We start from the raw sequence: 25,955 nt of genomic DNA, 5'->3' as shown, positions 1-25,955 counted from the left end.
TCCAAAATCATACTTTATTACATTATGTGGATGAACAAAAGTGACACTGATGGCTATGATGGATTTTGCAGGGTTTCTCTCCTCTGAGTAGAGGTAGCTATTTTAAGATTCTAAGGGACAATTTGTCAACTTGATGGCAATCATAAAATGATGTCATTTTCTAAAAATGTGTTGCAAGCATCTCAACATGAGATGAATGAAACATTTGCTATCACTTAGGACAATCTCCATCCTCAGCAGTCTAATTTCTAAGATACACTAGAGCATTTCCTCCTATTCAAGAAAATAAAATTGGTTTAGATTCCCAAGAATCTTGTGTTTCAGACACATACACACCCCTCTTGCACTTGTATGAAGACAACTCCATAAATGTGATGGAATGCATATGTGACACAGAAATGTACTGTTTATATTCACTGGCTTTAAACACGTCTGTGAAGATAAAACAAGCAGCAATTTGTTTCAGGAACTCACTTTGGGGGAGAGTTGAGCAAAAGTCAAGGGAGTCTGCTGAATGCGAGGGGAGTTGGAGAGCTGTGTCTTGTGCTGAACAACTAATGTGGCAGGGACCAATAAATGGCAGAGATCCTAAACACTGTGTTCAGCAGTATATCCTGTGTCCATCAGAGAACTTGACAAGAGTACTAGGCAGTTGGTTAAACAGTGAGTAAATCATCAGTTCATCAATCTTTCATTTCCATTTAAGCTATGCAAATACTAATGCCTCCTCATCCCAATCTACGGCCCTACCTACCCACCCCAGGATGCCCATTTATGACTACTTCCCCATTCAAAATTGCCCTTACTGTTTATTTGAATGAATGTTATTTGTTTAAAACATGTTGTTAAGAAGGCGAGAGAAATGTGGTTAAAAGAGAAACTCCAGCGAGGATTTATCCCTGAAGACCCTGCACCCTCTGGGGTGGAGCTCCATTCTATTCTGTGCTGAGGTTCGCACACCAAATACTTGCAACAGATTGCTATTTCCTGTATATGATCATATATATTGGTAGACTTTAGCTGTTTTGAATCTGCAATTTGATTTCCTAATTCAGTTGGGATAGAGGGTAGAAGAGTCATAAAGGTTTGTTGTTGTTTTGTTTGTTTGTTTTATTTCTCTCCCAGCTCTTCTCCAAGACATACAAATTTGAGTGCCTGTGCTCTTCAGGAATCTCAAGGCCACTCCTAGAGATAAATCGACATGTCAGCATAACAAAACTGTTATGGTTTTATATTCATCTGTGGTCAATATAGTCTATAGAGCAGAACAGATGAGTCACAGCAAAGACCAAGATAAAAGATGGTGAGCACATTGGCAAAGCAGCAGAGAAATCATGAGCTAACTTTGGGAACTTGATCAGTTGGAAGTTCACCACATAACACGAAGATGGGACCCAGACATTAAATAATTTACGACAGTCTACAAAGTTGTAAATATTTTCATTTCAATAAGTTATTTTTAATGAACTTTTGTAGAAACTGCTTTTCCAATTATTAAGTAACAAAAAGACACAAATCAGGTTGGATTCTACATTCAATAACGTTAAAAATGGCATTTTCCTAATTACGCATTTTTAACATTATGCTCCAAAATGCATAATGTTGTAATGTCCATACACACACACACACACAGTATTTTACAAGAGAGTAGCTAAGATTGTGAGTTCTGGAGCTTGACAGCTCTCTCTACCATTTAAAATTGTTTAATCTTGAATAAGTTACTTAACCACTCAGTCCATTACGCTGGTTGGGTCAGACTGAGCTGCCAGCTCCATTTCTGCAGGTGCCCTTTCGCTTATTCCTTGAAGGCTTCATTTTGCCAGAACCCATACCATAGGTCCCCACACCCAGCTCCACGTCACAATCCCGATCAGCAGCAGCCCTGGGACAGTAAAAACGAGCCATTCTTTTATATCCAACTCACTTGCAAAACCACACATTTTCATACAAGTGTAGAATCTAACTGTTAACCTAAACTGAAAGTCGAACGGAATATTCTAATGTAAAACTATATACTCCTACCAGAAGCTATGCCAGAAAGAAACGGAGACTTCAGGCTGGGCATTTACTACAACTCCAAACTCAAACATTTTTATACTGTTCAGTTCAGTTTGATTTAAACAAAACATTTGCAAAAGAGATGCTTGGGGCCAGGAAAGTCCGTGGGGCAAATAGCCCTTCTGTCCCTAGATTTGAGCAAAAGTTCAAATAAATGGAATTTTCTTAAATGGAAACACCTGCTTGCATTTATTGTTGTGAATTTCATTATGAGAATTTTATACAGGACACTAATGTAGTGAATAATGAAGTCCATGAACTTGATGGTGGAAGAGGACTGATCCTGATTACCAACAGAGTTTTGAGAAAATGCTAACAAAACTTCAAAATGCAACTTAAATTCAAAAAATGTCCTCTACAAAAAAACTTCTAATAATCATCCTACCTTTAATCTTTGGAATACTTATTGATATAAACTCAAATCTTCCAAATATATGCTAAATTGTCAGCTTGAAAAAGAAACAAGAATAGTGAGTAAACATATAAAAAGATGCTCTACTTTGTGAACAGGGAAATGCAAATAAAATCAGCAATAGGATGCCATCGTACCCAGTAAACCAACAAAAATCAAAAAGCCTTGATAGTAAGTTTAAGAAGTGTGTGTGAGAATAGAAAGCGATATGGTCTTTTTGGAGACGATCTGGCAGCGTTGCTAAAGTTAAAGAAGGTGTGCCCTGGAGAAGTCCCTGCATTTGTGCACCAGGAGACTTAAAATAGCAAACAACAAAACAAAAAATGGAGGTAACCTAAATGTCCATTCATAGCAATAACTACTTTAGGAAAGTATCATCTCCAGATGTTAAAACAGTGGCTAAAGTATAAGGAGAAACAGAGGAGGGTCTCAGAGGTCTCCCTACAAGTTACTGGTTTATTACAGAGGGAACTGCTACGGGCTGAATGCTTGTGTTCCCCCACCCACCGGCCCAAATTTTTTGTTGAAACCCTAGTCTCCCAACGTGATGATATTTGGGGACGGGGCCTTTGGGAGGTAATTAGGTCATGGAGGTGAAGTCCTAGTGATGGGATTAATGTCATTTTAAGAGACACCAGAGAGCTTGCTTCCGTCTCAGCTCTCCACCACGTGAGGATGCACTGAGACAATGGCGTTCTGCACATGAGGAGGAGAACCCTCAGCAGACCCTAGATCTGCCTGTGTCTTAATCTTGGACTTCCCAGCCTCCAGAACTGTGAGAAATAAATGTTTGTTGTTTAAACCCCCTGGTCCATGGTGTTTTGTTATAGCTGCTCAAGTTGACTAAGGCAGGAACCTAGTAGCTTTAAAGGATAAACATGGCAGACACCATTGCAACTAAGTGACCAGCAATGGGACAAATTGACATCATGTACCCACCCCCCCGCCCCACAGGCTGCACTGGGGATACCCCATGGCTTCTGCTACATACCTGCCCCAAACAGTTTGGCTTGAATCTAATCGTGAGAATGCATCTGTATAAAACCAGACTGACGGCCATTCTACGAAGCAATGGACCTGTGTTGTTCAAAGTGTCAAGGTCAAGAAAGACATAGAAAGACTGAGAAACTGTTCCAATGAAAGAAAACTAAACAGATGTGACAGCTAAATGCAATGTCACCCTTGGATCTGGGACCAGAAAAAAAAAACAGTGGGTCAATTGGCAATATCTTAAGAAGATGTATGGGCTAGATACTATTATTGTATCAATGTTAATTTCTTGGTTTTGATCATTCTAGTATAGGTATGTAAGAGAACTGCTTTAAGAAATATTCCTGAAGCAGTATTTTGAGGTAAAAGGGTATCATGTATGCCATTTATTCTCAAACATTTCAGGAAAACAATATTGTGTGTGTGTGTGCGTGTGTGTGTATGTGTGTGTGTGTTAAAGAGACAGAGAGAGAAACAGAGAGGCAAAAAGAGCCTGGAAGGAGAAAGAGAGAGAGAGAGAGAATGATTAATATTAAGTGTGGTAAAATGTTAAGATTTGGGGAATCTCAGTGAGAAGGGTATATGAGATTTTTCCACTAGTTTTTACTTCTTAATAAATCTGTCAATGATAACAAGTGCTAAAAACTATACTAAAAAACAAAAAAAAACGGACAGACAGAACCCTAGGACAAATGGTAAAAGCAAAGCTATACATACAAAATCGCACAGAGAAGCATACACGCTCACAAAAAGAGAAAAAGGAAAAAAAAATATATATCTATACATATAAAACGGAAGAGAGCAACCAAATCAATAAACAAATCTACCAATGATGATAAACTCTAAATACTAAACTAAGATAAACATAAAACCAGAAACAAATTAGATCAATGGAACAGGATAGAAAGCCCAGAGATAAAAGCACGCACATATGGTCACCTTATTTTTGATAAAGGAGGCAACAATATACAATGGAGAAAAGACAGCCTCTTTAATAAGTGATGCTGGGAACACTGGACAGCTACATGTAAAAGAATGAAATTAGAACACTCCCTAACACCATACACAAAGATAAACTCAAAATGGATTAAAGACCTAAATGTAAGGCCAGACACTATAAAACTCTTAGAGGAAAACATAGGCAGAACACTCTATGACATAAATCACAGCAAGACACTTTTTGACCCACCTCCTAGAGAACTGAAAATAAAACCAAAAATAAACAAATGGGACCTAATGAAACTTAAAAGCTTTTGCACAGCAAAGGAAACCATAAACAGGACAAAAAGACAACCCTCAGAATGGGAGAAAATATTTGCAAATGAAGCAACTGACAAAGGATTAATCTCCAAAATATACAGGCAGCTCATGCAGCTCAATATCAAAAAAACAACCCAATCCAAAAATGTGCATAAGACATAAATAGACATTTCTCCAAAGAAGATATACAGACTGCCAACAAACACATGAAAGGATGCTCAACATCACTAATCATTAGAGAAATGCAAATCAAAACTACAATGAGGTATCACTTCACACCAGTCAGAATGGCCATCACCAAAAACTCTACAAACAATAAATGCTGGAGAGGGTGTGGAGAAAAGGGAACCCTCTTGCACTGCTGTGGGAATGTAAATTGATACAGTCACTGTGGAGAACAGTATGGAGGTTCCTTAAAAAACTAAAAATAGAACTACCATATGACCCAGCAGTCCCACTACTGGGCATATACCCTGAGAAAACCATAATTCAAAAAGACTCATGTACCTCAATGTTCACTGCAACTCTATTTACAATAGCCAAGACATAGAAGCAACCTAAGTGTCCGTCTACAGATGAATGGATAAGGAAGATGTGGCACATATATATAATGGAATATTACTCAGCCATAAAAAGAAACAGAATTGAGTTATTTGTAGTGAGGTGGATGGACCTAGAGTCTGTCATACAGAGTGAAGTAAGTCAGAAAGAGAAAAACAAATACCGTATGCTAACACATATATATGGAATCTAAAAAAAAAAAAAATGGTTCTCATGAACCTAGGAGCAGGACAGGAATAAAGACACAGACTTAGAGAATGGACTTGAGGACATGGGGAGGGGGAAGGGTAAGCTGTGACAAAGTGAGAGGGAGGCATGGACATATATATACTACCAAATGTAAAACAGATAGCTCGTGGGAAGCAGCTGCATAGCACAGGGAGATCAGCTCAGTGCTTTGTGACCACCTAGAGGGGTGGGATAGGGAGGGTGGGAGGGAGACGCAAGAGGGAGGGGATATGGGGATATATGTGTAGGTATAGCTGATTCACTTTGTTATACAGCAGCAACTAACACACCACTGTAAAGCAATTATGCTCCAATAAAGATGTTAAAAAAATAAATCTGAACGCTCCTCAAAATAAAAAAGGAAAAGGAAAAAACGAAGCAGGGGAATGAATACTGAGGACATTTTGTTTAGTGGCTACTTCGCAGGAAGGAGGAGCTTGGGATGCAGAGAGGCTGACAGAGGCCGGTGAAGGTGCTGCTCATAGCGTTTCATAAACAACACTTTCATCTGTAGTCTTTCAGGAATAAACATATGCTCTAGATATTCTTTTTATATATGAAGCATTCATAGTTTATAACCAGGAAACCCATATTTGCCACAGAAGGCGGTACCCAGTGCAACTCAAGCTTCCAGGGTTTGGCTGGAGATGAGGGAAGGGTCCCTGGAGGAACTGATATGTGAGAAGGCAGGTGAGGGAGAAAAGAGCCTTCTGGGCTGGGAAACACCCAGTCAGGGCCGTGCCTCACAGGTGCATGTTGCACAGCAGGTGCTCAGAGGTGGCCCCTGGGCCTTTGACAAGGGAGCAAAGGGAGGCTGGGGTCTGGAACTACCACATCAAAGATTTTCAGTGTTAGCACTGGGGCAATTAAATGTGTCTGTATTTCCCCCAGCAAACTGGATAATTCATAAACATTTAATGTCCAATTTATTGTAACTAACTGCAACTAGAAAAAAATATTTAGAAATGTTAGAAATGTTCAATGAGAAATGACAGGGGGTGCGCTTTGAAAAATAAAGAAATCGCAGACCTAAAATGCAATTTTTCCTCACAGCCACATCCATTCTTGAAAGGCAATAATTAAAATGGGTCCTTTTAAAAAATCTCTGAACCGGTTTCATTTTTTTGTCAGAAGCATTGGACTGAATGCTGGGCTATTATTTGCAAAGCTAGGTAATATTTAAGCATCTAAGTAAGGAAGAGAAAGATAATGCCTTACTGCTTCTCCTGTATGACAATATTTGCAGTACATTTCCCTTTCAAAAGAACATGGAGTGGTTAGAACATTTAAAAGAACTGTAAATATGCACAGACATCTCTCCAGTCATTTATTACATTATGATAAAACTAACTGTCTGATGAGGTGAGACAATAAGTAAACGATTACAATGAAAAGTAAATCACATATCAAGAAGTGCTATGGAAACTCAGGAGAGGAAGAGATTGTTTGCCTATAGATTTAGGGAGGGTAACAGGTGAAGGGCTGGGTCTTGAAAGGCAAGTAGGAGCTGAACAAGAAGAGAAAAAAGAGCAGCCGGTGGCATAAAAGCGCACAGCATCCGTAGGAAACGCCCAGAACCTTAAGTGGCTATAGTGCATAGTGAGGAAAGAACCTAATGGAAAGTGAGGCTGGAAAGGCAAGTTTGGAACCAGGTGAGATTCAATCCACCGGGGCAGTCATCAAGCGCATGAACGGCACTCGGGAAGAAACATATCATGATCAGAAGTCTGTGCTCACAAGATAAGGCAGATGAAGTGTGGAAGGTGGATGACTGGGTGGGGAGAACAGAGACAGGAAGTAGTTCTGGAGAAAAACCTCAAGGACATTGCAAAAGGCAATTGCATTGGGGAAGAAATCGCGAGCGATTTACCTAGATCACTGTGGTCAGGGCGATGCTTGAAATACTTAGGATGTAGAGCTGTCAACACTCGGAGCGTGATCCCCTGCAGGGTGGCAGGGAATGGAAAGAATTCAGCATGGTTTCAGTTTGAGATTAAAGGATCAACTGAGATGTAAAACTCAGGTAACAAGAATAACAGATTTATGATGCAAGAAAAATTGTATTAGATATGGATTCTGTTGAGTTTGAAGTCACTAGGGGACTCCAAACTACAGGCATCAATAGGCAGGGCTCAGATACAGAGCACGAAGTAGAGACAGAGTTGGAAACATCAGTGCATAAGTGCGTTGCTGAATCTGTGGGAGGATGAACCAAGGAGGGAGGTTTTTTGGGGAGAGACAGAGAAAAGAAGATCTAAGGCTAGATCCCTGGTGAATTCCAACATGAAGTGGTCCACTTCCCCTAGAGGTATTCCATGATCTGAAAATATATTGAGTAATTCTTGATCCAGTCTTCTGTGCCTCAAAATGTACCGAGTCTCTGTTTATTAATGAATCAAAGATGCCATTTCGAATAAGACTGCTTGTGTTAAATGGTTCTTTTAGCCATTAGGTAAAATGATAAAAGGTAGTTTCAGCCTCTGTTTCTGAGTAATGGTTACTGAGTCCATGTACACAAAGTTGTAGACAGCTTGTCTGGAACTGCTGCACAGAATATTTGGTCCTGCCCACCAGGGTCCTCAGTACATGAAACTAAAGACAACATGGAGAAGGAAGTTCAGGGTCTGGTAGGGTTGAGATCTACCATGGATCAGAGTTACTCTCACATAAAATAATGAGGCCTGGTCAGAGACTAGGCCCTAACCCGACCTCCAACAGAGGGAATTCAGGGGTACTTGGGGAAGAATTTGTCCTTTTAATAATCCTTCTAAATGCATGTGTGATAAGATCCCCAAAGATGTCCACCCTCTGATCCCCAGAACCTGGGAGTATGCTAACTTTCCTGGAAAGGGGGACTTTGCAAATGTGATTAAGGTTAAGGATATTGAAATGGGGAGAGTATCCTGCATTACCCAGAGGGCTCAACATAATCACATGAGTCCTTAACAGCAAAAGAGGAAAACAGAAGAATGAGTCAGAGAGATGTGATACATCCAGGACTCGATCCACCATTGCTGGCTTTGAAGATGGAAGAAGGGGCCATGGCCAAGGAAGCTGTTGGTGTCTAGAAGTTGGAAATGGCCTTCAGTTTTCATCCAGCAAGAAAACAGGTACCTTGACCCTACCGTCACAAGAAGTTCTGCCAAGAACCCGCATGAGCAGGAAACACATTTTCCCCTCCAGCCTGCGGAAAAGTACTCAGCCCTCTTGACACCTTGATTTTAGCCTGGGGAGACTGCTGTGGACTTCCTACCTACCTTATGGGAAGATAATATATCTGTGTTATTTAAGCCACAAATTTGTAGTAATTTTGTTATGGCAGCAATAGAAATCTAGTGACAGGGCTGGTGTCTCCACAAAGTCACAGAAGCCCAGACTCCGTCAAGTTCTGATCATTTCTTTGGGCCCTGAGAGATCACGTGTCACCATTCAGATCACTCAAGGTGGCAGCAAAGGGCATCAGTGTCAGCTTACAGGAAGCCCAAGGGCACAACCGCACCCTTCCGTGTGCTCACAAATCAGAGACCCACAACTTCAACCTGCTGCTAAACACAGGTCACAGAGTCTCAGCAGCAACAGGTAACACCCCCCTCACGTGTTCAGGAAGTAAGCCACGTGTGCACGCACGGGTTAAGTGTGTGTTCACTGTTTAAACTCCTTTGAAAGCGGTGTTCTATTGGCTTTCAGGCTTATTCACTTTTGCTGGAAAGCCCCATAGAAATCTGAGTAAAATTCTAGACTTTCCTTTTACGACATTAAATTATACTTCGGGCTGCTCACGGTGCCCTGGGCTGAGGGAGGAAAGGCACTGGGTCTGAGCTCATCAACCTTGCTCTGTCACCCTGACCATATCCACTTCAGCCTCCCTGTGACTCAACTTCCTGATCTATTTTAGACTTTTTCCTCTAGGTCTAAATGTTTATGATGGTAGGACACCAGGAAATGTAGCACAATTTCTCTTTTCTCATTCCCAACATACATTTCACGTGGAGTTGGTATCCGTAAGCACCAGAAGAAAGAATTCTCAGAACAAAATTTAGCTTGAATCACTGAACACCCATGAAAAATTTAAATATTCACTATTAGCTTAAACGTGTGTCAAAGGATATTTTTGTGAACAGACAAATGTTTAAAATAAGCACACCAAAAGCTGTTACCAGTGGGTGGTGAGATTATGGGTGATCACTGCTTTTATTTTTCCATTATTATCTATATGTTGAGTTATCAATTTAATAAAGGTTTTCAAAGTACAGCTGTAAAAAGAGACTATTAGATGAAAATTGGAATTAAAAAGAGAACATAGAGCACAGTTATTACAACCCTCTGAAACAGTGTCAGGAAAGCTCCTTGACCTAAAGAAAAGCAGCAGAGTTTTTAAGAACTCAAATAGCACTCTCACATTCACTGATAACCTCATACAGCTCTGGTGATTTATGAAGTGTTTTCTTGAAAACATAAACCTCTCTCCATCATGGGACTGGGGACCGACTGCTGTCCAAACTCTGTCGCCCACACTTCCTGCATTTGAATCCATCATTTTCTGCAGCCCGCCCAGAGTTTTATTCTGTCCCAGCCTTGTGACTGCTAACAGCGTCTGAGGGAACAACAATGACACCCCTGGCCGAACAGTGAAGCCTGTGTGTGCCACTGATGCGCCCACAAGGGGAGGAGCTGGTGTTAGAACAACACTAACACCTGCTGGGCTGAGTCTTATTTATCCAAGAGCATCCGTTCATGCCGATTAACATTTTAATTTTTTTTTATCTTAAATAGCTTTTGTTGAGAATCTTGAATTCAATTCCATTCAGGATACTTCAGTTTGTGACAACTGAGCACACTCCATATGCTTGTACTTAATTATCATATTTCATTGAATAGTAAATTTTGTGAAGTTTTTTTGTTCGCTTGTTTGCCAAGTCAGATGTTCACCAAAGTATTTCTTCTGAAACATACCTGAGAATTTCTTTACTGCAAACCAGGCACTTAGATTCCCTTTCACACACCTAACATGTACTTCTGTCATCTCCAAGGGTGACCTTCTTTCTTACGTTTAACAAGCATTTAGTAAATACTGCTGTATGCCACCTTGCTGTCCTGGAAATATGGAAACAATAAGCACAGTGCTTATCCAGAAGGTTTCTCAGGGTTTTGGAAATGTGAGGGCAAAACCACACTTCATTCTACATTTCCAGGGGAGGCAACAGGGACACGTGTCACGCATTTACATGCCAGAGATCGGACTAGTTACCAGTAAAAGATGAAACGTTATTTCTGGTACAAGCCTCCCATTCTTACGCCCATTTATTATAAAGGCGATTTCCAAGGTACACCTGCTGGGGAATGGATTTATACTTTGGTGTGAATTCAAGTCAATGTTCATCTTGTATCTTTAAGGTTGACTTCTAACTGCTGAATGAAATATGCTGGACCTTGTTAGGGAACAGGCTGCTAGGAGAATGATCTGGGAAGGAAGATTTTGCTGTCTTTTCAACAGCTCGGAAATCACACCAGACAGATCACAAGGAAAGATCATACTACCTTTCTCAGGTGTGAGAAGGAGGTGACAGAGACAGAACTTGAAAAAGAAAGAGTTTCTTACTGCTTTTCGATGGCAGGGAAGAGGTGTGGAGCGTGGAGGATGGTTCAAACTCCCCCCACCCTGGTCTATACCCTAGTCATGTGGGCGCTAAGAGGAGCCTGGCACAGACATTAAGCCAGAGAGCTGCAATTACAAAGACTGGGCATGGGAACCGGAGAGCTCGTGGTCTTAAAAGCAGATGGAGCCTACAGTTCTCTGCAGGAATAGAAAGTGGGAAATGAGGTTACAAGCTTGCCTCTGAGCCTCCACCACGTCGGAGGGACCTGTCTTGCCCACCAGCAGTCACTGCTGGCTGTCCTTCTGCCAATTCTGATGCCTCTAGCCCTGTTCTTTGGGTGTATAAATGCTATTCCCTTCATTACATCCTCAAATAACCACTTTGTGCTACCATTTTCATCTCTGAAATACAAATTTGGTTGTAGATCATTTGGAACCATTCTACCTATTGCTAAAACCAGCTATTTAATCAATAATGGTGTTATTAAAATGAAAAAAATTGAACCATCTATGAAAACCTCTTAAGAATAATAACTCCCTAGATTTTTAGAACTAAGGCACATTTAAAGGTTTTACTGTCCAACCTTATTGTTTTAAAGACAAGGAAACTAAAACCCGAAGAAGCTTAAAGACATAGCCAAGGTTACAGAGCCTGGAAACCATTGCTTCCTAATGATAAAAAGATACATTTTTCAAATTGATTGAATAGCAACCACATAATGGCTTTTGACTTTGAAAAATGGAAGTTAATAAATGAACCTTCTCTGTTAGCACTCAGAAAGGTCCTGAAAGAATCTTATATGTGCATATTGGTATGCCAATAAATTTTATTACTGGCAGTTACACAGGGAACTTTTATAGCTATTGTAGATATACAGGCTTTAAAGTAAACTGGAACACTTTTCGTTGGAAAATAAAATCCTCTTTTGAATAAATGTCTGATTTTAAAATAAATAATGTAAAAAACATGAAAGTAAATGACTTTCAATATGAGTTCTCCAGATTTGATTTTTTTTCTCCAAAAAAGTTACTGAGGGCTTCCCTGGTGGCGCAGTGGTTGACAGTCTGCCTGCCGATGCAGGGGACATGGGTTCGTGCCCCGGTCCGGGAAGATCCCACATGCCCCGCGGCTGGGCCCGTGAGCCATGGCTGCTGAGCCTGCGCATCCGGAGCCTGTGCTCCACAACGGGAGAGGCCACAACAGTGAGAGGCCCGCATACCGCAAAAAACAAACAAACAAAAAACAAAAGTTACTGAGCTCTGACGTCACTTTCATTTTTGTGAAGGTTACTCAGCTGTAGTTAATTCCCATTTTCTCCTTCTGAAGAGTGTGACAAAGGGACTTTTAAGAGCTAATCAAATAAACAATCCGTGTTTGAAAATAACTTAATTATCATATTTAATTGAATAGTGAATTTTGTTAAGTTTTTTTGTTTGCTTGTTTGCCAAGTCAGATGCTCAGGCCTGTGTTCTGTTTATAGAATGTGTGTTTTGAAAGCCCCAAAGTCACTGGTCATTTTGACAGCCTTAATTAGTCATTTAGATTGGTAATTACCAAAATAATTGTATAAAGAAAAGCTCACTGTGGTCATCATAAATGGTGCTGTCCTTTTCAATAGACCCTCCTCCACACCCTATCGTTAAACTCTGCCATTTTGGTGTTTAACGTAGAGAGCTGCCTCGCTTCCCCAATTCTACGTGTCAGGGGAGGGGGTTGTGCTGAAACTGAATTAGGAAAACTGACTACTTTCACATTTAGCAGCACAATTAAAGGAACTTTTGATGATTCGGGTCCATTAACTCTGCTATTCTCAGAGGCAGACACTTCCACTGCAATCCAGTTACAAATATTAACGTTTTCAAAGGCAAGTGTTTTGCTCTATAGCCAGTAACTCGGTCACATTCATTAAATTTTATTATTTCTACATCATTTAATGTACGTCAACAGGTCAAGTCCAGCGAACACAAGCATCTCTTTCCAGCCCACTGACACTGCTGTGAATGATAAGAGGCAAACAAATCTCACTTCAGTGGGAAAAAAACCCTCTCCTTTGTAAACACGAACATTCAAATCAAGACTACAAAAGACAATGTAACAGATGTAATGCTGCAACTGCAACTACGCCACGCATATCGTGCCAGAAATGTATTTCTACAGAAGGAGAAGAATCAAATGATGCCCCTTTCAAGAGATGAAGGAGCCATTGTTTGCATAGTTTAACACACTCCATGCCAGTCCTGTCCTTGGGAAAGAATCACACTGACAGACTGTCCAAAGTTGGTGTCACTCCCAGTATCCCACTCTGCTGAGATGTCATAAATGAAAAATTGTTCAGCAGAGCAAAAGTAACCGCAGCTCTTCTCTTGTTGAGAAACTCTTTTTAAAAACCTCTTCCTACGGCTGGTACTCTGAGATTTTCTTTCCTCTCTTTGCTCTCTCACATGGATGCTAACTGCACGTTTAATGAGATCTGCCTGTCTGCCTGGTGGACCTGTCTTCAGAACAGACTAATCGTGGGCAATACAGACTCCAGAGTCAGACTGCCTGCATGTGACTCCCGGATGCATCAATTACCAGCCATTTCATCTGGGGCAAGTTCCTAATCTCCAAGCATCTCCTTCCTTGTCTATAAAATAGGAATAGAAATCCTTCCCCATACGGTTGTCATGAGGGTTAAAAGAGACTGTACGAGTCAAGTACCGGGCACACAGGATGTGCTCAATATCTTTCTATTTAATTGCATTTCTGCCACTTACCAACTAGACCGTGAAGAAGATGGCTCAAGGAACAGCATAAGCAGATACTGACAACCCTGACATTTTGAAGTCATAACTCCACTACAGTCTCTCACTGATATACACCCAGCCCACTCTCCCGACGTTCCTTAAGCTCTCATTTGCAGTGGGAAGGGAGTCCCCCGCCCCTTATTTTCATATAGTCAATATAGCATAAAAGTAGTGAAACTGACAAGTTCCCTTCTCTCAATGGCATTTATATTTGAAGGCAGAAAGCCTGGAAAAGAGAAATAAGAAATTAAATAAGTAGAAAGATCTCTTTAGATAGTGGTAAGAGCTATGAGGAAAGTGAAGAACAGTAATGGGTCAGAGACGTCTGTAGCAGAGGGAGGCTGGGCAAACCGCTTGCAGTTGGGAATCCAAGATGACCTTCCTCAGCAGATGACATCTGAGAACCTGAGGGGCAAGGAGGAGAAGCCGTGAGGACTCCAAGGCAGAGAGAGGGCAAATGTAAGGATCCAATCATCTAATGTCCTAATTTCACAGATCAAGAAACTGAGACTCCAGAAAGGGAAGTGACTCAGCAAAGAGTCACAGAGCCAGGGCTGGAATTCTGGTCTCCAGTCTCACGGGATCTGATATTTACTACACCAACTCCCAAACTGGCCAAATGGTTCAAACTGCATGAGGGAACTTCAACTTGGACAGCCGTCGAGAGGAAAGAGTGTCCCCAGATGGTGGTAAAGGACAGCCAATCAAAGGGGTCCTGGACCACATTAATTACAACATGTGGAAAAACCAAGGTCTTTAACTCCATGGAATCCCATCCTTAGGACATTCAAATGAGAACAAGAAAAACCATTTTTTTCTGAGAGTCAATGACTGAAAGAAAAAAGGTTCATCATTTTCTGATTCTAGCAATCAGATATTCTGATATAACCAATTATTTTCAAATAACTAAGGGTTTCAATATGATGGCAACATAAATCTTCTAAAGCAATAAGTAATCATCATTGCATGTCCTACCTGAGTTGGAGTGATTCCGCTTTCAAATTCTCTGGTAAGTGGGGTGACACTGGATGTCAGGATGAGTCCTGGAACCCATCTTTAGGGTTATAACCAGGGTGAGAACTTCTGCAGATTCACATTGCAACTATGTCATGTACGTTATAGAATTTTTTCCTTAACCTAGAAGCTTAACTTAAGTTCACTCTACAATTAAGGTGCTAGATGGAGGAGAAAACACAAAGCAAATAAGCAACGGACATCCCTAAAGTCACTTAGCAATGAACAAATCTCATTTTTATCCTTAGGTGGTCTAAACTTTATCTTTGTCTCAAGAGACTCTTTCAAAGAGTTGCAGAATAAACCATGGTGTACTAGACCCTCACACAATTGCCTTTACCTGACAATACACTGCAAAACTACGGCTAAAATTGTAGCTTTGTGTGTGAGTGTGTACGTGTTTCTCACGTTTCAATGTGCTTACAAATCATCAGAGGATCTTATTAATATTCACATTCTGATCCAGGAGGTCAGGTATAGAGCCAGGGATTCTGCATTTCTAGTGACCAGGTGATGCCAGTGCTGGCCCATGGACCACATTCTGAGGAATAAGGGTCTATCACTGCATCATGCTGCCCTTTGCGAAAAATTACAGAAGAAAGGCTATCTTGTCTTTGGAGTCTCGGTACAAGTTAAAGCTGACCATGTCTAGAGCAAATGATCTTCTTTTATCTTATGGCTCTCTTAATCTCACGGCTGATCATGTTTTCCTCTTTGACTTGGTTCTCTAGGATGCACCCTTAGCCAGACTACAGGACTTAATGGTTAGGCGTTTTGTATACGATCGTACTCCACTGACCTACTCCTGACTACATCTACCTTTCCTAACACTGCTTTTTGTTGTTGCTAATACTGCTTTTTACCTCCTCACTATATTTTTCGTTGCTGCTATGTTACATGCATCTTTGTAAGACACTTGGAATCACTCCTTTGAATAAGATAGTGTGTGAGAAAAGAATCTCAACACAACCCAGTCACATGGAAGTATGCATCGTCAAGGACACATGACACATTGGAAAATTTCAGGCCCTTGCTTGGAGTGGGTGAAGTGACTGAGAATGGAGAAGCAGCCAGTCCTGGGAGAGAAGTGGACTTGAGAAGAATGAACTCTGCCCTCTTTCACAATTCACTTATGGCTTTGCCAGATAGATGGCATGGGGTTAGCTAAGTAAGTTCATGTTTTAAGGACTTAACCACTGAGCTCCGGTTGCCTTGGGAAGATCTATTATTAACATGGGTAACTGGAACAGCCTCTCCTGTGGCTTCTAACCTCAGAGGAAAACTGAAGCGACCCCTCACGGGTACTCTGAAATGCCAGTAGGAAGGACAGAGTTCTTCTTCCTTAGGTAGAGCTACCCATCAAAAGGCAACATTAACCAAAGTAAAATCCTTGTGTCTTCCCACTTAGAGATGCCATTGGAAGCAGCTACAAAACTGGTTGCTATTCAGGATGCAAAAGAGGTCCCATGTCAGTTACTTGACTCAGAGCAAGGTATTAACCCTATGAGTCTCAGTGGCCTCCTCTGTAATCTGTAACTATAATGACTTCCTCATAGGATTGCTCTGAGAATTAAATAAAACAATGCTGTGTCAGGCACTTTGTAGGTTCTCAGCAAATGGTTTATTACATAACAACTATTACTGCTCTCTTTTTTTATGCTAGGCCTTAGAGAAAAAGGTTGTAAAGAAAGAGACAGACAGAAATGTTTATTCTTTCTTTCACTTTTTGACCCATGTAAAAGTTCTCTAGAGCCCACCGTTGTTACCATGTATTTGTAAAGTTACCTCTGCAATGCCCTTGAGAAGTCAAAAACATGAGTTGATACAGTCAATAATAACATTCAACCTTGATCTTGTAAACTAAGTTTGTGTTGAGTTCTTCACCGGGCTAGGGACTTTCCTCATTTGAAAACATAAACGTGGGATTGGGATTTGTGCTAAAGTCTGTGATTTCTGCTAAAATGTAAACACCCTTGTTATGAAGAACCCTGTCAAAAAAAAACTGGAACAGAACAAGACGGTGCTGGGAATGCCAAACTAACAGGTCTCTGCTTTGCCTACTGCTTTCATTCTAGACACTGACAGCAAAACAAGTGTTTCATTTTTCTTCAATATCACTTCCCACATCATTTCACTGACTCTTACTCCAGGCATAGGAGTTTTTGGAAATTCTAGTATCTCCCACTCAATTTCTTAAAACCCTCTTACTCTCAACTATTAAATATCACAAAGTTCAGAGGGAAGGAAAGTCTTCCTTCTAAGAATTCCTCCTGCCCCTGTAAACATGTTTCCATATTCATAGCTTCTCAACCAGAAATCTTCAGTCGGTCAAAGGTTCTGCTTATTCAAAGCTGCCTAAAATATTAAAAGGAGTACCACTGGGGAACAGAGGTAGTTAGGAAACACCAAATCAAAGCAAGGATATGGAATTTGGGGGAATACTGAATCAATACTCTCCTCTCTTAGCCTTTCTGGGTGGGGAGGGAGAAAACACACTGATTAAGTACAGTTGCTTTTAGCAGGATGTTTCCTTTTTAAAAGAAATTAATAAATTTGGATACAATTCAAACATAAGTTGCAGAGCAATTTTTGTGTAACAGCAGAGTAAATGTCCTAAAGAATACATGTAAATAAAGTGGTATGTTCTCATCTAGGAAACACATAAAAGGCATTAGGCAAAAATTGACCAAATGATTAGTTGGTGTTTGGCAAACCTCCACCTGCCTCTGTGTTTCCTTCCCATCATCTGACCCTAGTTAGTTCTTAGCCTCTCTGTTACTCAGTCTTCCATTCCTGTGACCCACCCAATCATGTTCCAGAAATAAAAGTCCATATCTCTCAAACAAATCTAATATATATGCGGAAAAAAGCACCAATCCTATGTTTATAGCTTTATCAACTGTAGAAAGCTATTTAGATGAACTAATTCATGTGAAAGTACAAATGCACTTCACACATTTTTAAAAGAAGAGCTTCTTAGCAAAAAAGAATCTCTAATTAGTGGCATTACAACTTTGTGGCCAAGACAGTAGTATATTCAACCAAAAAAAAATAAAACACTCAAGCCCTGACATGAGAGAAATGTTCCTAATCATTTTTGAACTGCAATTCTGCGATACACAAGTTTGCTTTGTGGGACTACTATGAAAGGGGGGCGGTCAGGAAATACTTAAGCTGTGCTTGATCCTGAGATTGGCCTTGGCATGAGTTGTGATTCATTTGTTTTCTATGAAAAAGGTTTAGGATAACTAAGGAGGAAATATTTCTGTTTTCAAAATCTATGGCTTTGCTCATAATTGTTCTTTATTGTTCTCACTCTTTTTTTTCTTTTTTTTTTCCAACAACTTCATTGAGAGACCTTTGACATATAAAAACTGTATATACTTAAGGAGTACACTTTGATGTTTTGATGTATCGTGGGAAGATCACCATGATCAAGTTAAATGACTTATCCATCACCTCTACCTAGTCACCATTGTGTGTGTGTGTGTGTGTGTGTGTGTGTGTGTGTGTGTTGGGAAGATTTAAAGATCTATCATCTTAGCAAATTTCAAGTGTACAATACAGTATTTTCAACTATTGTCACCACGTTGTACATTGGAGCTCCAGGACTCATTCATCGTGCAGAGGTGACCAATCTGTACCCTTTGATGACCATCTCCTCATTTCCCCTTCTGCTCCCCTCCCCATTCCAGCAACCACTGTTCTACTCTCTGCATCTATGAGTTTTACCGTTTTAGATTCCACACATACTTGAGTTCATGTAGTACTCGTCTTTCTGTGTCTGACTTATTTCATTTAATATAATGTACACAAATGGCAGGATTTCCTTCTATTTCCCTCTTTTTTAAGGTTAAATAATATGTGTGTGTGTACACACACACACACACACACCCAATGGAATATTATATATCCATTGTAATGGGATATCTTGGCTATTGTGTAGAATGCTGCAATGAAGTTGGGAGTGCAGATAATTTTTCATTATTATTCTTAAGAGGAATGTAGAATAAGGCGGGTCCTCACTAGGAGTCTGCCTGCATATGAGCTACTACAGTGCCTTGGGTTAAAACTAAAATCAAGATTGCTGTGGAATCCACCTCTACTTTCCTCAGCAACTGCCCTGAAAGTAGGCCCCCCGGTAAATGCCCTCACTCAGCATCCCTTCGTTCTCTGATCTCCATAATCCAAACACATTTTGAAGATTTCCTGTCCTATTATGTGTAATGTTTGTATGATATATATGTATTTATATATATTTATATATTTTTGTATTTATATTTTCGGTCCCCAAAAGAGAGATTTCAGAAAGGGTACTGTATGAATCCAGCAGTGAGACAGGTTTTCTCAGCAAGACTTTCTAGTGTGTCTCAAATATTTTTTCAGTAGATGACAGCTTGCTCCAATACACACTATTCCACTTCCTGTATTGAAGTGGGCTACCCATTATCTTCTTCCCCCAGACTATTCATTTTCTCCCTTGACAACCAGGATTTGAGGACTTGAAGCAACAAAGAGTCTTAAGGCAGTGGATCAATGTAAGCTAAGCTTCATCTTCACTGCACAGTCCCATTACAAGGTTTTAGGTTCAAAAGGGATGCTCTGCCCCACAGAATCCCACTGCGTTTGGGTGCCAACTCAGAGAATGCCTCACTTTCCAGTTTCCCTTTAAGAGTTAACTGATGGGACGGATGCCAGGCACATAAGTCCGTGCTGCCAGAATCGCTGCCCAAGCTGCCTGACTAGATGGGTAAGATCCTTTGATATGTCTTGGCAAGAGCTGGCTCCAGGGTGTTGGCCACGGTGCTGAAGTGAGGGGAGGGGGTCAGGGACACCTTTCCCAGCGAATCACCCCTTCCCCCAACTCTTTTTAAGACACTGGGCTTATTCATTTTGACAAGATACCCTAGGATTTCAAATCTGACATCAATTTGCAGAAAGTAATGTGTATGTCCACGTACAAAGGTATCTAGGATACATATTCTTTAGAGAAAAGTCGAGTGCTCCAAAAACTCTAGGAGAACCCCGTTAAAAAAAAAACAAAAATCAAAAACAACATTTAGGGCTGTTTATTCCAATTGAATGCTACTTATTTCTGTGCACTTGTCTACCAGATCATTACTGAGATTTGGTAAAATGAATCAACTGCAAAATAAAGTTATCTTAAAGCAAATGGCAGGCAATGACAAAGCCACCATCCTGAATAATCATTCCAAAGTGAAAATGACGTTCTATGCATGCCTGAGGATTTTACTATCTCTATTTTTACTCTAGCTGAACCTTTTTTTCAAATGTTCTTTTTGACCGATTATCCTTCCTGCCTTGAAAATGTGCATGCTGATATCAGGACCGGGGCAGCCCCTGGCACAGGGTCTGCTAACAGTTAAATCCCCTCTGGGTGCCTGCAGACTGCAGCCAGTGGTAAGTGGAAGAGAAGGCACCCTGGCCACTGACTCCTGACTCATTTCACACTCCAATCACCCTCACCCTCTTGGGCATCTGATGCCTCTTTCCTCTGCCAGGCAATTAGCTTCCGTTCTGTTCAACTTTCCAACCTCTGGCTTTAGAGAAAAGTCCTGGCTGTGGGAACTGGCTCTGGGCAGCTCTTGGCTCCCTCCTGATGGGTGACTTGCAAGAGTAACACTTTCTTTGACACTCTTAAAAGAAGCCGTTTAATTCCTAATGATGTTTCCTGGCAAAAAGTAAAATGAAACCCACAACGTGGGATTCCGGTCCAGCAAAGGCAGGCCAAGAGTGTCGCTGCTGAACCCAAGTCTTGCTTTAAGTCTGTTCCCACTCGCTTCCCTTTCCCACAAGAGTTCATTTTTCTTCCTCCTGACACTTCCAACCCGGAGTGTGACACCTACTGGAACTGACGAACATCTGGGGAGGTATGGATATGATTTGGGCATCAGATGAGAACGCCTGGCTGCTGCCCCAGGGATTTCCCGCGGAAATCACCCGGCTCTCTTAGAAGGCGTTTCAATAAGGAAGTAACCAGTAAAGTTGGCGGGAGAACCCTGCGAACATCTTAGAAAAATACCAGGAACCACTGGATACTTAACGACCCACGTCTCCTCCAGTCTAGTTCCCTCAGCCCTTTCTGGACTCCTATAAAGCGGTTTGTGGGTTTTTACCCCGTGGAGGGAGGGGGGTGAGAAGGGCATTTATTTCCGCGAGAGCGTTCAGGTGAGGTTCCCAGCTTTAGCCCGGGCGAGGACCTCGGATCACACCCTCTCCTCCTGCGCCCTAGTCGCCAGGGGTGAAGGGGGCGCGGAAACCCGAGGACCGAGGGGTTCCGCTCCGTAGACTATCCACCCCTCGGGTCTCTGGCACCCCACAACCTAACGCCCACGGGGCTCGCGATGCGTTCCCGTCACCTCCTCACACCCCCAAACCCAGGCACATCCTCTCCCACGCTGCGCTTCTGCTGCCCGCGCGGCTGATCCTCTGAGCGTCCCCGGTCCCCAAACGTGCCCCCGGTCCTCACGCGTCGGTGCCGCTGCCTCGCAGAGGTGGCGCTGGCGGCCCCGGGCGAGGCGGCGGGGGAGGCCGTGCGGGGGCGGGGGAGCCGGGGGGCGGCAGGGAACCGGGCGCCGAGGGCTCCGGGAGGCCGGGCTCGGGCCCCCAGCAGCCCGGGGCGCACGGGGAGGCGCGGAGGACGCGCTGCACTCACCCGCTGCTGCTGCCGGCTGCTGACAGCCACCGCGGCGGCGGACGCGGCGCTGTGCCGGAGTTCGGCCGCCTGCCCGGGTCGCAGCAGGCTCCGGGTGAACCTGCGGGTCCGCTCGCTGGCCATCGCCCGTCGCGGGCCCGGAGCGCGCGTCCCGCCGCCCTCGCCGGCGCCGACCTCCTCTACCCACCGCCGTTCAGGAAGCGGAACTCGGAGCCTCCCCCCGCCCCCCCCCGCCTTCCTCGCTCTACTCGCAAGAGGCGGGTTTTTCTCTCTGACACCCCCCACCCCCTGCGCTCCGCCGAAGCTTCGCGACGACTTTCCAAACTCTGCGCTCCTGCGGGCGCGCGCGGCCAACTCGGCAGGCGGCCCCGACCCGGCTGTTGCGCCTCTGGAGTGGGGACCGCGGGACGCGCGTGGGGCGGCTCCGGGACGCGCGTGGGGCGGCTCCAGCCCGCGCCAACCCCCGGCCTCAGCCGGCCACCCTCGACTGTGCCCGCAGCCCCCAGGACCGGCGTGTGGCGGGGGAGGGGCGCGGGGCGGCGGCGGCCGCGGGGCTCCGGGCGGGGCCTGCCCACCGCCCTCGTGCCCATTTGGAGGCTCCTTGCGGCGCTGGAGCTCTGGCCGCGTTCGCTGGTTTCGCCCCGACTTTCCCGGGCTGGCGAGAGGGCGCGGGCAGAGCTCAGTTCGCCCTTCCAGCCTTGGAATCGGATCAGAGGCTTATAAACGGTCTGGTGGCTGGGATCTCCGCAGCATCTCCCGAGCCAGGCTTTCAAAGTCTCCTTTGCCCAAAGTCCTCACTCAGGGCCTTGGAGTAAGCTTGGAAGTTCGTAGATGCCTCAACCAGTATTCATGAAACGCCTACTATGTGCCAGTGCACGTTCTGGAAACTGGGCTAAGAGGGGGAACCGACCAGCCCCACCTTAAGGCTGTGAGGGGCTGATGAGGTTTTTGAGCTTGGGGTAGGAGGCAGCAGATAACCAAGTTAATAAAAGAATACAAGTACGTGAACAAGGGAGTTTCAGATAATACAAGCTAGAAACCAATAAATCAGGGTAATTAATGTGAGGTAAGAAGCTGGGGAGTATCACATAGGGTGAACTGGCTAGAACTGACGGTGGCCTTCCCAGGTGGTGTGGGTCAGGTATGCGGGTGGACTTATATTTGTGTTGTTTTTCTTCTCCCACTCTTGCCACACATGCATCTGGCCTGCACATTGTCCCTAGCTCTCTGATTAAAGTCTTCTGAGAATTCTCGTCCTGAGTCACACCCCAGGGTGGTTCTCCAACTCCATGTGGGGCTGGGAGTCGGGAAGAGCAGCCCCCGCCCCTAGGATACCAGTCTGAAGAGATTCAGGGCAGCCACTCCAAGTATTCTAGGTTTTTCTTAACAGCTTTTTATAAATCTGTGACCCTGACGTTTTTCCCAAGCCAATATATAGTTTTAACACAGGGTTGCGTTTGGGTATAAAGAACTCTGAAGTGGCTGATAGATGCACTTGAGTCAGCTCTCTGATGTCTGGGATTCAGTTAGCCAGAGGTACTGGTGTGGCATCATTTCAGCACATTCTAGTTAGAAATCGTGACGGACAGAGGCTCTGGAAGATTTGGGACGTGCCATATGAAACACTGGTCGGCTCTACTATACCCTTCATAGCAAACTACTGTGTCTTGCGTTATATGCTTTCACACTGGTACCCATTATGTGACCAAGGTCACCTTTAAGGGTAAGCAAAGTAGGTGGTTGCCTTGTGGTGACACACAAGATCTCTATGGGAGTATCCCCCTCCAGCCACACCCTCCTCTAACAGGTGTGCCTTGTGGTGATGCTTTCAAATGCATACTTTCTTGAGAGAGATAGTTCATTAGGCACTTTTGAAAGAACTTGAGCTTCCCAAGAAGAGGTATCTATCTTTCTCCCTGGTTTCAGAACACAGGAGTTGCTCGCTAATATTGATTTGCGGATGACTTTCCCAAGGGTTCGATGGGCTGGTGCAGTCTGAGAGCTGAGTGCCTGAGGTAGAGACAGACAGAAAGGTGTGCTGGAAGGGAAGCCTGGCGTACCTGAAAATTCCTCAGAATGTGTCCTTGGTATGGCAAGCAAGGCACTGAGCTGCTTCAAAACACCGAGATCCCACGCAACCCATTCTTTAAGAGTATCAAGTAACAGAAAATCACTCGCCCATCTTTTATTACCGCAAACTTCGCTTTCTCCAGCTTCAGGGGGTTACCCAGAGCACTGGTGTGAGAGGATTTGATGAACAGATGCCTATTTGTCCTACCCTTACCCTGTATGATGTTCACTCCATGGGTCACACTGAGAAGGAGGGTAAATGTAAGTGACCTTTACACTCAGGACATTTCAATAACGGCCCTTGACAGTCATATAGCTTTTAGTTAAGCTGCCTTCTGGATTTCAAGGATAGAGTACTGAGTGTCTGCATAGACACACACGTTCTTTGCTGCAGAGACACAACTTCAGGTCTGCTAATTTGGGATTCTCTGACTCTTTGCTGGTCACCCATCTCTCAGTTCCCTAGAGAGACATGGCTAAGATGCTTTGTAAAGGCAAACCTATGAAAGTGCCGTGAAGATCCTAATTAATGTAAACTAGGCACTTGGGTGATTATGCTGTGTCGGTGTAGCTTCATTAGTTGTAACAAATGTACCACTCTGGTGGGGGGATGTTGATAATGGCAGAGGTTTTACAGGTGGGGAGGTAGGGGGAGATCTCTGTATTTTTTTCTTTATTTTGCTGTGAATTTAACACTGCTCTAAAAACAAAAGTTAAAAAAAAACAAAAACAAAGAAAGCAATGTAACACAACAATGAAAAGACAAATAGCCCAATGGAAGAATGGGCAAAGGATTTGATCATACATTTCTCCAAAGAAGATATGTAAATAGACAATGCTCAATATCATTAGTCAGCAGAGAAATGCAAATCAAAGCCACAGTGAGATACCATAATGAGATACCACCCCACGAGGAGGGTCATAATGCAAATATGGAAAATAGCAAGTGTTGGGGAGATGTGGGAGGAGAAATTGGAACCCTTGTGCTTTGGTAGTAGGGATATAAAATGGCACAGCGGCTTTGGAAGCCATTTGGCTGTTCGATAAAATGGTAAACACGGAGTTACCATGTGACCCAGTAATTCCACTCCTAGAGAAATGAAGACATATATTCACATAAAAAGTTGTATTATACAAGAATGTTCACAGCAGCCTTATTCATAATAGCTAAGAAGTGGAAAAAACTTAGATATCCACCAATTGAATGGATAAACAAAATGCGGTATGTCCATACAATGGAGTATTTTTTGGCAATAAAGAAATGAAGTATTGGTATGTGCTACAATGTGGATGAACCATGAAACATTATGCTAAGTGAAAGAAGGTAGCCACAAAAGATCACACATTTATGATACCCTTTTTAACGAAATGCCCAGGATTGGCAAATCTAGAAACAGAAAGTAGATTAGTGGTTGACTAGGGCTGGAGGCGGTTGGGGGAAGGTGGGGAGTGACAGCTAATGGGTACACAGTCTCTTTGGGGTATGGTGAAAATGTTCTAAAATTAATCGTGTGGGAGGTTGCACAAGAAACAGATTTCAGTTATTGCTTTTGGGAAGGGGAACTTGACAGCTGGCGGACAGGAGTGTCGATATATATTAATATACATGTTAATATATACACCCTGTTTGCTTATTGGAATAGTATCACATGTGTAATAACCTATTCACAAACTAATAAGTAAAATAATATTTTACAAAAGAAATTACAATGAAATGACAAAAGGTATTTACTACAGATTCCATAAAAATTTTTAAAGTTAAAAAAGTCATGAAGTGACAAATTTTGTTCAATGACCTTAAATTCCATCTTTTACTGTTCCATATTTCCTAGTATTTAGAACACATAGCCTGCAATCAAGTTTTATCAAGTTCTAATTCTCCTCTTTATTTGAGGTGGCATGGACCAAGCCATTTAATAGGAAAGAAATGACCCCACTTTCAATAGTAGACATTTATGGACTCTCAACTCTGGACAGGATCTCAACGTAAGCCATGGGGGCAGGGAGCAAAGCAAATGGTCTCTGCCTTCAGGTAACTTAATTTCAAATAGAGAAACTGATATAAAACACTAGTGAGGGGTGGAGGGTAATATTCTGGAAATGGAGTCTCTCAGATAGGACCCGTATTAACGTTTTATGTTTTATATTCTTAGAGCTCTAAGATTGAAAACATTCGTCTCAATAATATGGGATTTTCTGGTGCTTCCTCCCTCCCTCCCCCTCTCCCTCTCTCCTTCCCTCTCCCTTCCTTCCTTCCTTCCTTCTTTCCTTCCTGCCTGCCTTCCTTTCCTTCTTTAAAGCTC

General features: G+C 42.8%; 1 protein-coding gene across 1 annotated transcript in view; it reads right to left on the bottom strand.

Annotated features, from left to right (window-relative positions):
- Positions 1 to 21,705, bottom strand: part of DOCK10 (dedicator of cytokinesis 10) — a 277,694-nt gene extending 255,989 nt beyond the window's left edge. The window contains exon 1 of the mRNA XM_060151258.1: positions 21,583 to 21,705. Within this exon, the coding sequence (XP_060007241.1) occupies positions 21,583 to 21,705 (123 nt within the window). The remainder of the gene's footprint in view (positions 1 to 21,582) is intronic.
- Between the last annotated feature and the right edge of the window lie 4,250 nt (positions 21,706 to 25,955).

This window comes from Lagenorhynchus albirostris, chromosome 6 (genome assembly GCF_949774975.1).
Source record: "Lagenorhynchus albirostris chromosome 6, mLagAlb1.1, whole genome shotgun sequence".
NCBI lineage: Eukaryota > Metazoa > Chordata > Mammalia > Artiodactyla > Delphinidae > Lagenorhynchus > Lagenorhynchus albirostris.
Note: the sequence above shows the minus strand (reverse complement) of the source record. Positions and strands in the feature narration are given on the sequence as shown.